The sequence below is a fragment of the Cinclus cinclus genome, chromosome 9 (assembly GCF_963662255.1).
Source record: "Cinclus cinclus chromosome 9, bCinCin1.1, whole genome shotgun sequence".
In the NCBI taxonomy this organism is placed as follows: domain Eukaryota; kingdom Metazoa; phylum Chordata; class Aves; order Passeriformes; family Cinclidae; genus Cinclus; species Cinclus cinclus.
In genome coordinates, this window is record NC_085054.1 from 13,491,077 (window position 1) to 13,504,993 (window position 13,917).

At 60.1% G+C, this 13,917-nt stretch overlaps 2 protein-coding genes across 7 annotated transcripts in view; both read right to left on the bottom strand.

The window, feature by feature from the left end:
* Positions 1-3,457, bottom strand: part of SPEG (striated muscle enriched protein kinase) — a 37,411-nt gene extending 33,954 nt beyond the window's left edge. The window contains exon 1 of the mRNA XM_062498205.1: positions 3,049-3,457. Coding sequence (XP_062354189.1) covers positions 3,049-3,457 — 409 coding nt within the window. The remainder of the gene's footprint in view (positions 1-3,048) is intronic.
* A 3,173-nt stretch (positions 3,458-6,630) lies between these two features.
* Positions 6,631-11,124, bottom strand: DES (desmin). Of its 6 annotated transcripts, none has more exons than XM_062498155.1 (9): positions 10,574-11,124; positions 9,008-9,065; positions 8,726-8,821; positions 8,476-8,637; positions 8,265-8,390; positions 7,344-7,564; positions 7,161-7,210; positions 6,794-6,876; positions 6,631-6,672 (listed from the first exon to the last, which is right to left on the bottom strand). In XM_062498155.1, exons 1-9 carry the CDS (start codon positions 11,122-11,124, stop codon positions 6,631-6,633), a joined length of 1,389 nt encoding a protein of 462 aa, XP_062354139.1. The 6 variants fall into 6 exon arrangements, with proteins under 6 accessions (XP_062354139.1, XP_062354141.1, XP_062354140.1 ...); XM_062498157.1 differs by having other exon boundaries at positions 7,344-7,495; positions 9,005-9,065; XM_062498156.1 differs by having other exon boundaries at positions 7,344-7,543; positions 9,005-9,065.
* Between the last annotated feature and the right edge of the window lie 2,793 nt (positions 11,125-13,917).

The following is a 13,917-nucleotide window of genomic DNA, read 5'->3' on the forward strand; positions in this document are numbered from 1 at the left end:
CTTGAAATGAGAGGCAGCCTGGGTGGGGAGGATCAGGCAGTGCTGGCACAGTGAATGAGGGCTGGACTCTGAAAGGCGATTAGCTCAGGTTCTTAAGAGGTGATTTAATCCAGTTTACAGGAAAAAATTCAGGAGATGCAGCTGAGAGGTGATAAAGGCTTTAGAAAGTCTAGGAGCAATAGAGCTATGGTAGGAGCCAGGGCTGGCTGGAAGGATTTGGAGGTTCCCTGGGTAGATCTGGGAAGCCCCTGGACCAGCCTGGTGCTGGTGTGAGAGGGTCAATGCACTCCACCTGCACCTATGGAGCTGGGGCATTAGGGAGAACCTGCAGCAGGAGAGAGGAAGCGCAGTGGGGCATAGGAGGGACAGCATGGGACAGTGGGGGTGTTCCTGGTAGCCCCTGCACTTGGCTGCCTGGCCAGCCCCACACACGCTCTCCCCACTCCCCACAGTGGGTACTGACGCATGCAGGGAACCTGTGAGAAGAGCAGGAGAAAATCATTAGTGGGGTGGAGCGACAGATTCAGGGCAAGAGATTAGAGGAGCTAAATCGGGCTTGTGTGAGCAAGGGGGGACTGCTGAGCTGGTGCAGGAGGAGCTTCCCAGGCTGAGTACAGAGATGGGCAGCATGGAGCCCCCCCCTGGCCACCAGAAGGGAACTGAGCCACCTTGGAGAGACCCAGCACTGGCCCCACAGAGGTCTTCAGCCTGGCAGTGCACCAGGGAGAAAAGGGGATCTGTGCCCACCAGAGACAACTACCCATCAGAGGCAGATGGAGCAAGGACACCACAACTCCTCCAGACACAGAGGACCAGGACCCCAAGTCCAGAGAAAGAGCTGATTTTGCCAGTGGAGCAGGGGCATTCCAATATCTCCATACACAGGGGCCTGGGGTCCCAACTCCTGAGAAAGACTTTATCATGCCTGGGGACCCTGCACACATCCCTCTTGCCCTATAAGTGGCCTAGCTCACAGAGTGCCCCAGGGAACAAGGATGGGGTGTCCCTTCCCAATACAAGGATGGCAGAGCTATGAGTGGAACTTCCGTGATCCCTGGAGACCTGTCCGGTGGCAGGATGTGGTACCCTCTTGGCACTGCCACAGCACACCACAAGGATAGCAATGTGCTGCCAGTCACAAAGCCACACCAGGGGCTGCCCTGCCTCAGAGTGCTGCACAGCTCCAGAGGTGTCTCTGGCCCAGGGATGCCTTTATGTGTGGCTGTTTGCTCAATGGTGATGCATCCATGGCTAAGAGCCTGATGGGAGGAGTGCCCAAGGCAGGGTGACATTCACACTGCAGGTTAGGCAATCCTGGCTGCTCCGTCCCTCCCTCAGCTGCCCCAGAAAGGCGGTGGTGAGGGCTGGCAGCTGGGAATTGGGAGCAGGGAAGAGTGCGTCAGCACAACGGGAACAAGCACCTGGGGAAATCAGACTGTCCTGTGCTGCTGGGCAGCAGCAGTGGGGCCCAGACTGCTGTGGCCATGGAGAGGTGCAGCTGCACACTGGAGCATGGAAACAGGGTGACCCCCCTGCTGTCCACCTCAGGACAGGCTGCCCCTCCCCCGGGGCAGTGCATGTCTCCCATTCTGCACACACTTCACCCCACATCCAACTGCACCGTGCCGCAGTCCCTAAAGGTGCGATGCACAGTGACTCCACACAGACTCACTGCAGGGCAGAACCCCCTGCTGCACATGTCTCTGCTCCTCCTGCTACCCCACCAGGCTCCTGACCTGCACATAAACCTTCCTCCATCCTCCAAACACCACTTCTTCAGACTCCGGCCTCAGTGCTCCCCTTCAGCATTGTGAAGGCTCCTTCTGACCTGCCACAGTCATCCAGTCCCCAGCTCAATGTGCAGCATCTCTCATGCACCTCCTGTGCTGCAGAGTCCGAGGTGCAGCTCCTTCCCTGGAGCCTCAGTGTTGCTTTCCTCACTCCCCATCCTCACTGTCCCCATGCAGACAGCACATCTCACATCTCAGAGCAGTGCCACCTGCCTCCATGGTCCCCAGCATGTGGCCTTCAATGTCCTAGGGAGGTGGCATCCATCCTCCATGTGGAAGAATTTGTTCACCAAAAGGGTTGTCAAGTACTGGAAGAGAATGGCCAGGGAAGTGGTGGAGTCACCATCCTTGGAGGCATTCTGAAAACACATAAATGTGGCACGCAGGGACATGGTTTAACGGCAAACTTGACAGTGCTGGGTTAAGGGTTGGACTTAAGATCTTAGAGGCCTTTTCCAACATAAATAATTCTATGATTCTATGATTCATTATTCCATGACGATGGGGCAGAGGGGACTGAGCCCCGAACCTGCAGGATGAAGCCCACCCATGCAAGGGCAGCAGTCTCCATGCACTCCCTCTCTGACTAACCACACCCAGGGGTGATGATGATGAGCAGAGGGGCTACCACAAGGATGAGAAAATGCTTGTTAATTTGCCTTGGCTAATTGAACACCAGGTCTTGTCCACTGCAGGACACAGGCTCCACCTACTTGTCAGCTCCACCTCTCATATGTTAGACTCCTCCTCCTATCTCCATTGGCGTTCTAGTTCACCCAGTGCATTTCCAGTGCCTGGTAAAGCTGTTATGGTGATCCTACGGGAGTTCTGCCCGTGGACAGTTGGTGGGGGGTACTGAGGACCATGTTGGCGGCTGTGGTGGATGGCACCACCAGTACCATGTGCCCAATCTCTCTCCCCATCTCTCTGTCTCTCTCTCTTCTCTCTCTCTCCTCCTGCCCCGAGCAGGCTTGGCATCACATGCTCGCAACACCTCTGTGCCCAGTCTTGGCACCCAGCCTGGCCTGGCAGCGGGTACGGCAGCCACATGCTCGCTCCAGGCTGGAGAGCCACCCCAGTGCTGCCGGCACCAGGCGCCCCAGCCTGCAGCAGGGTGGGCACAGCAAAGCTCAGCAGCCCTGTCAGGCCCCAGGGCACGCACTGCAGCAAGAGCCTGCGAAGCACTGCTGCCACCCTCGGCAAACGCGTGCCAAGGGCTGTGCCAGCACAGCCGTGCTGGTGGCCACGTCACCCTTACCTTCCATGTCAATGATGGCCAGCACAGCACTGGTCATGGCCTCTCCCTGCTCATTTTCAGCGACGCATGTGTACACACCGGCATCCTCCTTCTTGCTGTCCCGGATCCAGAGGGTGCCGTACTCATCCCCACCCTGGGCCAGCTGCTCCTCGTTTCGGTACCAGCGGAGGCTGGGCCGGGGGTTGCCCACCACCACCACTCGCAGCCGGATGTCACAGCCGGTGCCGATCGCTGCATTCTTCAGTTTCCTCACAAAACACGGTGCTGCCAGGCGAGCTGAGCCCTCCTGGGCCGGCCCCGGTTCTGCTGTGACCTTGGCACGCTTCGGAGGGATGCCAGGGCTCGGCGGGGCTGCCCGAGGTTCCCCACCAGCCCTACTCGTGCCGCTGCGTCCCTGTGCTCGGTGCATAGTCTGCAGCTCCCCCCCACCACCCGCGACCCCTGTCACCCCAAACCAGCACGTTGTGCCCTTCTTCTCCCCCTGCCTGCACTCTGGGGGTGCTGGGTGCCTGACTGGGTCGCTGGGGCAGTGGCGACCCCCAGTCCAAATGCAACCCCAAAGGTCGCAGCACTGTGGGCAAGCAAGGGGCTATATTTAGGCTGAGACTCGGGTTCCTGCTCGCCCAGCCGCCACTCACCGAGCGCCCGGTGCAGAGCGGCACTCACACCCCGTGCTCTGCTGCACCCCCAAGCCCGCCCAGCGCCTCGGCACCTGCTCCTCGCCGGCCTGGGTGGGAGTCCCGCGGGTGCTGCCCGCTCGCTGAGCCGTCCCCGCGCTGGGGCCGTGGCGTCCCCCCCCTCACCCGTCCCGTCCAGCGCAGCCCCCGGCGAGCTGCGCTCCCTCTGCCCCCTCTCCTGAAGTGGCAGCTGCCTCTGATATGTCACATTCCTTGGCTGGGCTCCCCCTCTTTGCGCCTGCTGCCCCGTCCCTGCAGCCCAGCTCCACTTGCAAAGATAGAAAAGGGCCAGCACCTTTCCATATTAGCTGAGAGGTTCGGGGGGGACCCAGCCTTCCTCCCCCGCTTCCCCTTTTCCCGCAGTGTCATTGGATCAGGTCAGAGAGAGAGACCCTGACGGCATGTAGAGGGAAAGAACACTGTCATGCTTCCTGCAATGCAGGAGCCCGGGCAGGAGCCAGCCCTTCAGGGCCCCTTCGTTCCGTTCCCAGCAGACAGCAGAGGTGGGGATCCCAGCATCCCTGATCACCGCAAATCTTCCCTACCTATTCCCTTCCATTTCTGTCACTGGGCCCCTGCCTCTGCCCTGGGCAGTGCAGCTGCTGGCCAGCCCTGCTGGAGCTGTTCAGCTTTGGGGCACCCCGTGGGAGCTACCTACCTCACGCTGGGCTCCAGGCAGCGAGCAGTCAGGGACACCCGGTGCCAAATGCTGCCTGGCCATCCCTGGGCAAGGCAGGGTTTCCCCATCTCCTGGAGCCATGACAACGTCTAGGCACCTGGCCCCAGCCGCCCTCGCCAGGGGCTGTAAATCTGTGTGAGCAGGACGCCAGCGACACGACACGGTGCTTCCCAGCTGCAGGCCAGCCCCGACGGCTTTGGCACAGCCCACTGCCACCAGCCTAAGGGTGCCAGCATCAGTGGAGCATCACTAGCAAGGAGAAAATCCCAGGATTTCCCAGCTTGGATGGCTGGGGCACAATTGAGTGGGATGCCTTGCTAGACCCAAGCTGTGGCTGAACCAGCCCCAAAAGAGGCCTGGGGGCCTCTTCCCTGCCCTGCAGGCAAAGGAATGCTTTGTTCTCAACCAGCCCCCAAGGGCTGAACTCTGGCACAGCCAGTCTGAGCAGGCAGGGAGGGGTTGTCATCCCAACCTGGGGACTGTCCTCGATGTCACAGGGCCACCTGCTGGAGCTATCCCTTGAGGTCCAACACCTCCCAGCAGGAATCTGCCAAGCTGGCATCTCCATCAGGGATGTCCCCAGCCCATTCCCCACTGCTGGCAGTAGCACATGCCTTTCCCTAAAACATCACCCCCTGCCAAACCCAACTCTGGGTTCCTCTGCAGCATCCCCCATTGCTGGGATGAAGGAGCTGAAGCCAAGATGCCCACAGCCTGATCACAGGGAGAGGGGCATGTGTGTTGGAAGGAAGAGAGCATATGGTCTTAGCAGGTTGAGGCCAGAGGTCAAGCTTGGGATGCAAGCATAGGGTGGAGTGTCTGATACTCACAGGGTTCAGGGAGGAAGTCGTTTTGGGCTGAGGATGGCTTTGCTTGCAGGTTGGTGACACTTGGAGGGGCTTGGAAAAGTCCTTGGTAGATGTGGATTTGGGTAGGCCCCACATGGGAGTAAAAAGGAAGTGTTTGTGGAGCTGAGAGCCACCAGGATATGGTATGTGACCCTGGGTGTATGTGGGAGGTACAGGACCATCACCCAGAACCCCTTTGAACCTGCTCAGCACTTAGCTGTCACTGTTCTCTGTCCCAGCAGGACTTTCCCACCCAGTGCAATTGGGAAACCCACCACCTCAGGCAGCAAAATGCTCAAGAACCTTCAGTGTGAAAGACAAACCCCTTTTGGGGGCCCCAGCAGCCTAGGGAGGAGACAGCCCAAAGAGTTGCTGGCCCATTCATCCACCTGGCCCTTGTGATGTCTCCCCGAGGTGCTGCCTCCAATCCCCTCTCTGCCCCAGAGATGCACTGAGACGACAGGGTGATGCTCCGCTGTTTATTTCAGCCACCTGAAGAGTCTCATACACGTGGTGGGGTGGGGGTGCATTGGGGCAAGGATTGGGGATGCCTGCCCTGGCCCCCCGGGCCTCTCTCCGGCTCCTCTCATTCTCTCCCCCCTCTCTCCCATTCACTCACTCCTCCTCTCTCCTGTATCCACCTACAGGTACCCTCTCGGCTGATGAGCCTGGCCCCATACAGCGTCCTGCTGCTGGGGGTCCCTGCCACGGGGAGGGGCGGGCACTGCCCTCCTCTGTCCCACGGGGCTGCCTCTGGGGCCGGGGGGGCAGCGAAGGGCCCGAGCCCCCCTGGGCTGGGGGGGACACGCAGGCTGGGGGCCCCCTCGCTCTGAGCTGGGCAGAGAATAGGGGGCTCAGTCCAGACCATGCCTAGCTTCTCCCCATCCCTAGCATCGCCGTCATGTACTTGGAGAAGTGCCAGCTCCAGGGGGGGTCAGCGGTGCTGGGGGAGGGGGATGGGTCCCCACTCATGTGGGATGAACCCCAAGCCTGTGCCCAGTGTGGGAAGAGGCCTGTGGGGGGATCCAGAACCCGCTGCTGGGACCGTCCGGCTCTCCATGGAGCTGGTCCAGGCCACCACCTGCTCCCCCCTGGCCCATCCCACCTGTCCCGTCCCTCCCTCCTGCCACCCCCCCGGCCCTGGCCTGATCCTGAACGCTGGCGTTGCCGCTGCGAAGCTGCAAAAGCAGAGCGAGCCTTTGGAAGCCGGAAGAGAGAGCCTAGGGGGTGTGGGGGGCCCAGAGGCAGCTGCATGGGGGAGACTCCTCAGGCAGTGCGGGGGGAGCGCCGAGAGGCAAGGTGGGGAGCAGGAGGGGGGCATGGCGGAGGGACGGAGGCAGGGACAGAAGGTGCCTGTGGGCTGCTGGAGCAGCCTCCTCTACAGCACTTCATGCTGCTGCTGAGTCGCCTCACTCACCACCTGCGGGAGAGAGGGGCCGTGAGACACCATGCCGTGCCACACCAGAGCCCCGAGTGTGGGGACAGGTGCTGTCCTCGGTCCCCTGCCTCCCAACCACCCTCCAGTGCCAGCCTGCACTCACCTCCCCATCACGGGTTTCGATGGTTTTGATCATCACGGTCTTTTTGGTGTGCACCTCGGAGCCCCGCTGCTCTGGGCTGGTCTCTGTGGGAGGAGGACACGGGATGGGATCACAGGGACATGTGGTATGGAGACACAGCCATGGGGCTGGGGTCACTGAGGAGCTTCAGCAGCCTTGGTTTAACCCCTTCCCCCATCCTCAGCTCACAGCAACACCCAAACAAGTGCCCCAATACCTGGAGCTCTGTGGCACCTGTGTGCCCCCAATCCGCCAACCTGGCTATAACCCCCCAGGAGGGACATTTGCCCCAAAAGTGGGAAACCCAGGGGACTTGTCCCAGTCACCCTCCTCATGGAGTGAGACTCACCTCGGAAATTGAGTGCAGAGGCGAAGGTCTGGTGCATGGGGATGCTGATCCTGTGGGAACAGAGAGGGGAAAGCTTGACACTAGCCAGCCCTAGCCCTCAGGTGTGTCCTTACAAAGTTGGACCACCAAAAAACTGCTGGCCCTGCTGGTTCCCCCACCTTTTCCTGCCCCCCTTCCACTCACCGGTTCTCCTCGCCCTCCAGCAGCTTGCGATATGTGGCGATCTCCACATCCAGGGCCATCTTGACATTGAGCAGGTCCTGGTACTCACGCAGGTGCCGAGCCATCTCATCCTTCAGGTGCCGGATCTCCTCCTCCAGGCGGGCAATGGTGTCCTGGTACCCACCAGCCTCCCCTGCAAAGCGCTCCTCCATCTCCCGCATCTGGCGCATCAGCGAGTCGTTCTGGAGAGACAGGGGTGCTCAGTGAGGGGGAAAACCCAGAGGAGCCAAGGATCACCTAGGGTGGGAACTGGGGATGCCAGTGCATCCTGGGGAGGGTCGTGGTCAGCCCTGGGCTGGGTTCAGCTGATGTGGCATCATGATGAGCCACTGTAACCCTCTGCCTGCCCAGTGCTAGGCAGCAGGGTCTTACGGGGGCAAGCTGGGCATGTATTGGGCAACCTCAGCATCCTGGTGACTAGGTCCCGCAGCAAAGCCATCCTACCCTAGCAAGAGGGCACAGAGAGCTGTAGAAGCACTGGATGGCTCCCTGGGGGTGGCACTGGTGGCTGCTGGTTGCCTCCTGTGACCATGACTGTGCCAGAATGGGACTGTTGTGCTCTGTTTGTTTACAACCACCTCGCCAGATTGCAACCAGATACCCTAAGCCCTGTGCCCGCCTGCCTGGAGCCTCCCAGGCTGGGTCACATTTTACAATCTGCACTTTGATTTTAGGACTCTGCCAAAACACTTTTCAGGAGTCCAAGCCACTGCTGGGGGAGGTGCAGCCCACATATGGGGTACAAGGCCTCCTGCAGCAGCAACTCAGAGAGCTGGGAAGAGCCCCCCACCCCTGAGATGTCCCAGAGGTTTCTGAGAAGCCTTGGAGCAGCAGGTCCCTGCAGGAAAGCTGGGGATCTTCTCAATGCTGCCGTTAGCTCACCGTGCCCTTGAGGGCATCAATCTCGCAGGTGTAGGACTGGATCTGGTGCCGGTACTCCAGCATTTCCTGTTTGGCCTGCCTTAGTGCATCGTTGTTCTTGTTGGCTGCCTGTGTCAGGTCAGACACCTGGGGAGAGACCGTGGTCAGTGGTCATGGCCACTGAGATGGCACCCGCTGCCAGGGCCAGCCCAGAGCCCATTGCCTCCCACACCTTGGACTTGTACCACTCCTCGGCCTCGGCGATGTTCTTGGCTGCAATGCTCTCGTACTGAGCACGGATGTCCCGCAGCGCAGCTGTCAGATCAGGCTTGGAGATGTCCATCTCCACCTGGATGTGCTGCTCCTGCAACTGTGCCTGCAGCTCCCGGATTTCCTGCATGGACAAGGTGACATCTCAGGGCACCCACTCCATTTTTTCTGCCCCTGAGTGCCATTTGAAAAGGGTGCCAGTTCCAACCTACCTCCTCATGCACCTTCTTGAGGAAGGCGATCTCTTCCTGCAGGGACTCGATACGTCTTTCCAGGTCAATGCGTGCTAGTGTGGCTGCATCCACATCCTGGGAGGAACACAGAGGGACAGAATGAGGGATAGTGGGGGGTTGCAGGGAGAATATGAGGGCTGGAAGGTGCAAAGCTGTGTCCGTGACCATGTCCTGGTGCTGGGGCCAGACTGCTAGGGGGAGATGGGGGTGGGAAGGAGGGTAGAGTTCCCATGCCACACTAAGGGGATGGGTACTCACAGCTCTGAATGCAGCGAGGTTGTTCTCAGCCTCCTCCTTCAGCTGGATCTCCTCTTGCAGCCTGTAGGCAGAGAAGAGAGGCTAGGGAGGGTCCAGAGGAAGCTCTGTCCCTCTGTGGTGACGTCCCCCCAAGCTGTCCTTAAGCCCAGTGTGGCCTGGTAGGAAGAAAACAGATTGTCCTGTGTTCCCAGCAGGCAGCAGAGGACTGGCGGGGGGCCAGGGGTTCTTCCTCCCATTCCCTATTATAGTCAACGCCGGAGAGATCACAAAGACATGAGGTCAGCTCAGTGCCACGCGCACTGCCCCAGCCCTTATAGGGCAGAGTGACCAGCAGCTGGGGGGACAGGGTGCAGGATCTGACACAGGGGGTCCAAGAGATGGCCACCAGCTGAGCTATTGCAGGGAGAGCAGGAACACAGATACGTTTCAGCAATGCTGTGGGGTGGGATGGGATTGGATGGGATGGGATGTGAAGTGGGGACTGCTTTGAGGGAGGCTCAGGTTAGGGCTGAAGATCCAAGCTCCAGGCTTGTGTCAAGGAAGGGGACAGCACCACAGGATGCATGTCAGTGGAAAGGCAGTGGGGAGGAGATGGAGGTGCCCAGGTGGTGCTGGCATATGGGGTGGCAGAAACCCAACACCTGTTTGTTCTGGGCCCTGCTCCTCCCCTGTCACCGAGAGTTCCTGCATGCCACCACCCCCAGCTCCCCAGCATCAGGGAGGACCCCCACGCTGGCCGTCTGTGGTGGTGGCTGGGGTTACACAAGGAGGCAGCAGGCTGTGTCACCCCAAGGGAATGATGTCCCCAGGGCACAGGGTCCATGAGGGAAGGTGCAGACCATCATCAGAACATACAGCTCCCCTTTAGTATCTGTCCCTACTTCCAGGTTCTCCACGCTCATCAGTCCCTGGGGGTTCCCTCAGCCTGGCCACCCTTGTGGATAATCCCCACTCTCTTCCCCAGCACCAACCAGGTCCACAGCATCTCTGGAGTGTCCCACCACTCACAGGGCATCATGGACACTCATGGCAGGCCTGGAGCATCTCTGGCCTGTGTAAGTGCAGCCGCTTCCTCCCCTCTCCCCTTCATGTCTGGAGCTGATGGAGCATGCTCCCCTGGGTTATCTGTCCCATTGCTTCTGCTTGTCTGACTGCATCTGTCTGTCCATCTATCCCACAGAGCTCAGCTCACCCATGGGCCCAGCAGCCCTCCCCATTGTAAGCAGAGATGTGGACCCCAGGTTGAGGTGCACTTTGATCTCCCAGCTCTGGGGATCCTGTGGTGTTACAGCCCACCTTCAGCCTCACTGCAAGGGAAAAGCATAGAGGACACACCTGCTATGGGAACCACTGTACCCTCTGTGCCCTGCCTGGGCAACCAGAAAGTGGTTAAGGGGTACAGAGTACTGTGGTCATGATGGGCTCTGAGCACGAGGCACGAGGATAGCAGTAAGCACCTGAGGGGCCGCCAGGGCGAGCTCTGCCCCCACCCCCCCACCCCCCCCCCAGAGATGGAGATGCACGGATGGATGCCCAAAGGGACTCTCTAGGGCCCCCTCCCCCACTCACTTCTGCTTGAGCTTCTGCAGGTCGTCGAGCAGGTTGTCACGCTCAACCTCCACACGAGCCCGTTGGTTGGTGAGCAGGTCCACCTGGCGCCGGAGCTCCCTCAGCTCCTCCTCGTACATCTCAGCCACGCGGGTGGGCTCCTTGCCCCGCAGGCGGTTCACCTCGGCCACCATGAGGGCATTCTGCTGCTCCAAGAAGCGCACCTTTTCGATGTAGTTGGCGAAACGGTCATTGAGTTCCTGCAGCTCCACCTTCTCGTTGGTGCGGGTTTGGAGGAACTCCTGGTTCATGGCATCAGCCAGGCTGAAGTCCAGCAGCTCGCCGGCACCCTGGTAGGCACTTTGGTAGGAGCGCAGGGGCGTCACGCGTGTGGTGCGGAAGGTGGACAGGCTGGGGACAGCCGAGGTGCGGGACACCTGGTAGACGCGGGAGGTGACGGAACTGCCGCTGCTGCCCTTGCCCCCGAAGGAGGCACGAGAGAAGACCGGGGAGCCGCCAAAGGTCCGGCGGTAGGAAGAGACCCGCTGGCTGGAGGAGTAGGACTGGCTCATGGTGGCGGCGTGGGGAGGCGAGGCCGGAGCAGGGAGCAGGGAGCAGGCAGAAGGCTGGCGAGCGGCCGGCACAGCTCGGAGAGGCGTCGGGAAGGGACCGCGCGCCGCTATTTGTATCCTGCTGACATCACCCGCCCCTCCTGCTGCCGGGCAGCCGGGGGATGCTGCCGCGGGGGGGATGGCCGGCAGCCCCCGCCCACTGCCCCTCACCTGCCCACACCCCCGGCAGACAAGGACCTCTGGGCACCCCCAGAGCTCCCTGGTGAGGCCTTGACACCCGCCCCCACTGCTCTGCCCCGACCCTGGGAGTGCGAGGGGAGGAAGTGCGGCAGACTGGTGGTGAACCCCCTATCTGGATGTAGTGCCACCCAAAGGGGGCCTGGACGGACAGACAGACAGCCTGACAGGCTGACGCTATGAAGGGAAAGAAAGGAACCTTCACAACATCACCTGACCCCCCTTGAGCCAAACTCTATGCCACTTAGCCGTGGTCCCTATATTGGTCTTGAGCAACCCAAACGGCTCCTGATGGTGCCCTGACTCACCACCTGGCAAGAGCACCAGGCTCAGATCTCCATGTGGGGCCACACTCCAGCCCCCCCCATTCAGAAAATGAGCAAGAAAGGGCCCTGGAGAGGGGTTGATATGGGGGTACCCCTGCCCTGAGTGTGCTTGTACTGACCCACCACCCAAACTCTCTTTCTGACATGGTGGGGCTGAGCACTGGCCAGGGTGTGGGTGCTTCTGGAGTGCTGCTGAGTGACCCCGAGCAGGTGCTGGGTCCAAGCCCCAGTGATGGTGACGTCAGCCCCTGTCCTCGCGCCGGCACATTCCCAAAGCAGCAGGCACTCAACCAAAATAGCCTTCCCAGCTCATACTCGTGGGGTGTGGGACATACTTACGTGGTATTTATAGTGGGGGAGGCACTTTGTTAACCCTTCTTGCTCCAGGCATGTGAAGAGCACAGCTGGACGGCGACCCTGGCCGGAGCAGCCCTAGCCCCTCTCTGATCCCCATCACCCTAAGAGCAGAACGTGGTCCTGAGGCACAGCAGGTTCTGCCCTGTCTCCTCAGTCTCCCCCTTGGCCAGGAAGTACACTGGGGATCAGAAAGCCCAGCCCAGCTCCCCAAAATCTCCCAGAATGGGGTATTTCTAAGTCTGTCTGAAAACTCCCATTACAGCTTCCTGGACAAGCAGTAGGTCAGGTCAAGGACCCTCAGGGCCTTGCACAAACCCATGACAGCTGAAAAGGACATCCTGAAGGAGGGCAGCTGTGCTGAGGGAACCCCTGATGAGGGTTCCCCTTGCCTGGGCAGCACCCCCTCCTCCCCAGCACACCTGGTGACCCCCAGCTCTGCCCAAGCTGGGCTGTTTTGGCTGACGTCAGCTGGCTCAGCCCCAGTCCCTTTGTCCCTGAAGGCCCTGGTGGACAGGACCGCTGTGCCACTGGGCACAGGGTGACTCAGCAGCAGGACAGCACTCAGGCCCTGCACCTCCCAGCCTTCTGTCCTGGCTGTAACACAGAAGCCAAGCAATGCCGTGGCTCACCCATGGCAGCATCAGCATCAGGCAAAGGTTTGGGCTTGTTCATGGAAGCATTCTCAACTGCCCTGGCTCTGGGAGGAACTCCTCCCTGCTGCCTCCCTTCTCTGTGTCACCTGGGGAGCCAGCTAAAGTCTGGGTCCCACACACATTCAGGTGGGCAGATACTCCATGCCCTAAATACATTCTGCTCCTCCAAGCCCCTGTCCCTGGAGCCTCTCCCAGCCACCCAGTTGCAGGGTGATGTAGCATCTTCCCAGAGACTACAAGCTGCCTGGAGGAGTCTGCCTTTAAAAGGGAAGGTATTTCCAGATGAGGTTGTTTCATCCCAACACAGGGAGAGAATGGAAGAAAGGGGGGCTTGTGGGGGGAGAGTAGATGGAAAAACAGACAGCATCCTTTCTCCTTCTGGCCCCATTCCTAGTATGCCCTGCACATCCCAGAGCCTTGCACGTGTGCCCTGCCTGTGCCGCAAGTGCCAGAAAGCCGGCTGGTGTGCAGAGGGGCACATGGGTACCCCATGAGGGGCACTCAGGGCATCTGGGACAGCACACCACCAGAAACAGAGTTCAGCTATCCCTTTCCATGACCCCACCCCACACATGTGCCAGCTGGGACTGTGGGGAGGATGAACTCCTTAGGAATACTGTGTCCAGAAGTGCCTGGCACCCTACCCTAGTGTTTCAGGTAGGTTGATGCAAATCCCATCTCAGGCCTGGGTAGCCCTTGTTCCCATCTTCATCCCACAGAGCAGGGGGGTGCGGGGTTGGGGGGCTCCAGGGAGGGGAAATGCACTCTTGGGCACTTCTGCCTGGAGGGGAAGCAGCTCAGAGGGGTTAATTAGGAGCATTCTCTTCATCCTGCTCTAGGGCAGACTGTTTGAAGTGGCTTTTCCTTAGCTGTGGTGACAGCCTTCCGGTAAGGCTCTGGGCAAGAAGGGGCCCCAAGTCTTTCAGAGGGTGGACAAGCCTCTTAGGAAATCCCTGTCAGTTTGGAGGACCCAGCATAACAGGAAGGAGGGATGAAGTAAAGGACCCAGAGACCCTGCCTGAGTCCCCTCCCAGGGACAAGATGCCAAACGCTCTGTGCCAACTAAAGTCTCAGAGGCTTCAGAAAGTGAGGATGCTGCAGAGGCCAGAAGTTCAGGGCTGCCTCCTGTCCTGTCCAGCCCCGTTCAGCCTCCCCACAGCTCCATCCCAGGCCGGGCTGACCCAGACCAGTGGAGCCTGGGAAGTGGCTCCCGAACCCCC

Bases quoted from the DNA above. Each gene is read 5' to 3' on its own strand.
- DES (XM_062498153.1), bottom strand. From the start codon at position 11,124: ATGAGCCAGTCCTACTCCTCCAGCCAGCGGGTCTCTTCCTACCGCCGG. The intron at 8,391-8,475 runs GTGTGGGAGGCA...GTCTCTCCCCAG, and splicing joins AGGAGTGGTACAAGTCCAAG to GTGTCTGACCTGACACAGGC. The intron at 7,211-7,343 runs GTGAGTGGAAGG...CTGTTCCCACAG, and splicing joins CTGGAGGGCGAGGAGAACCG to GATCAGCATCCCCATGCACC.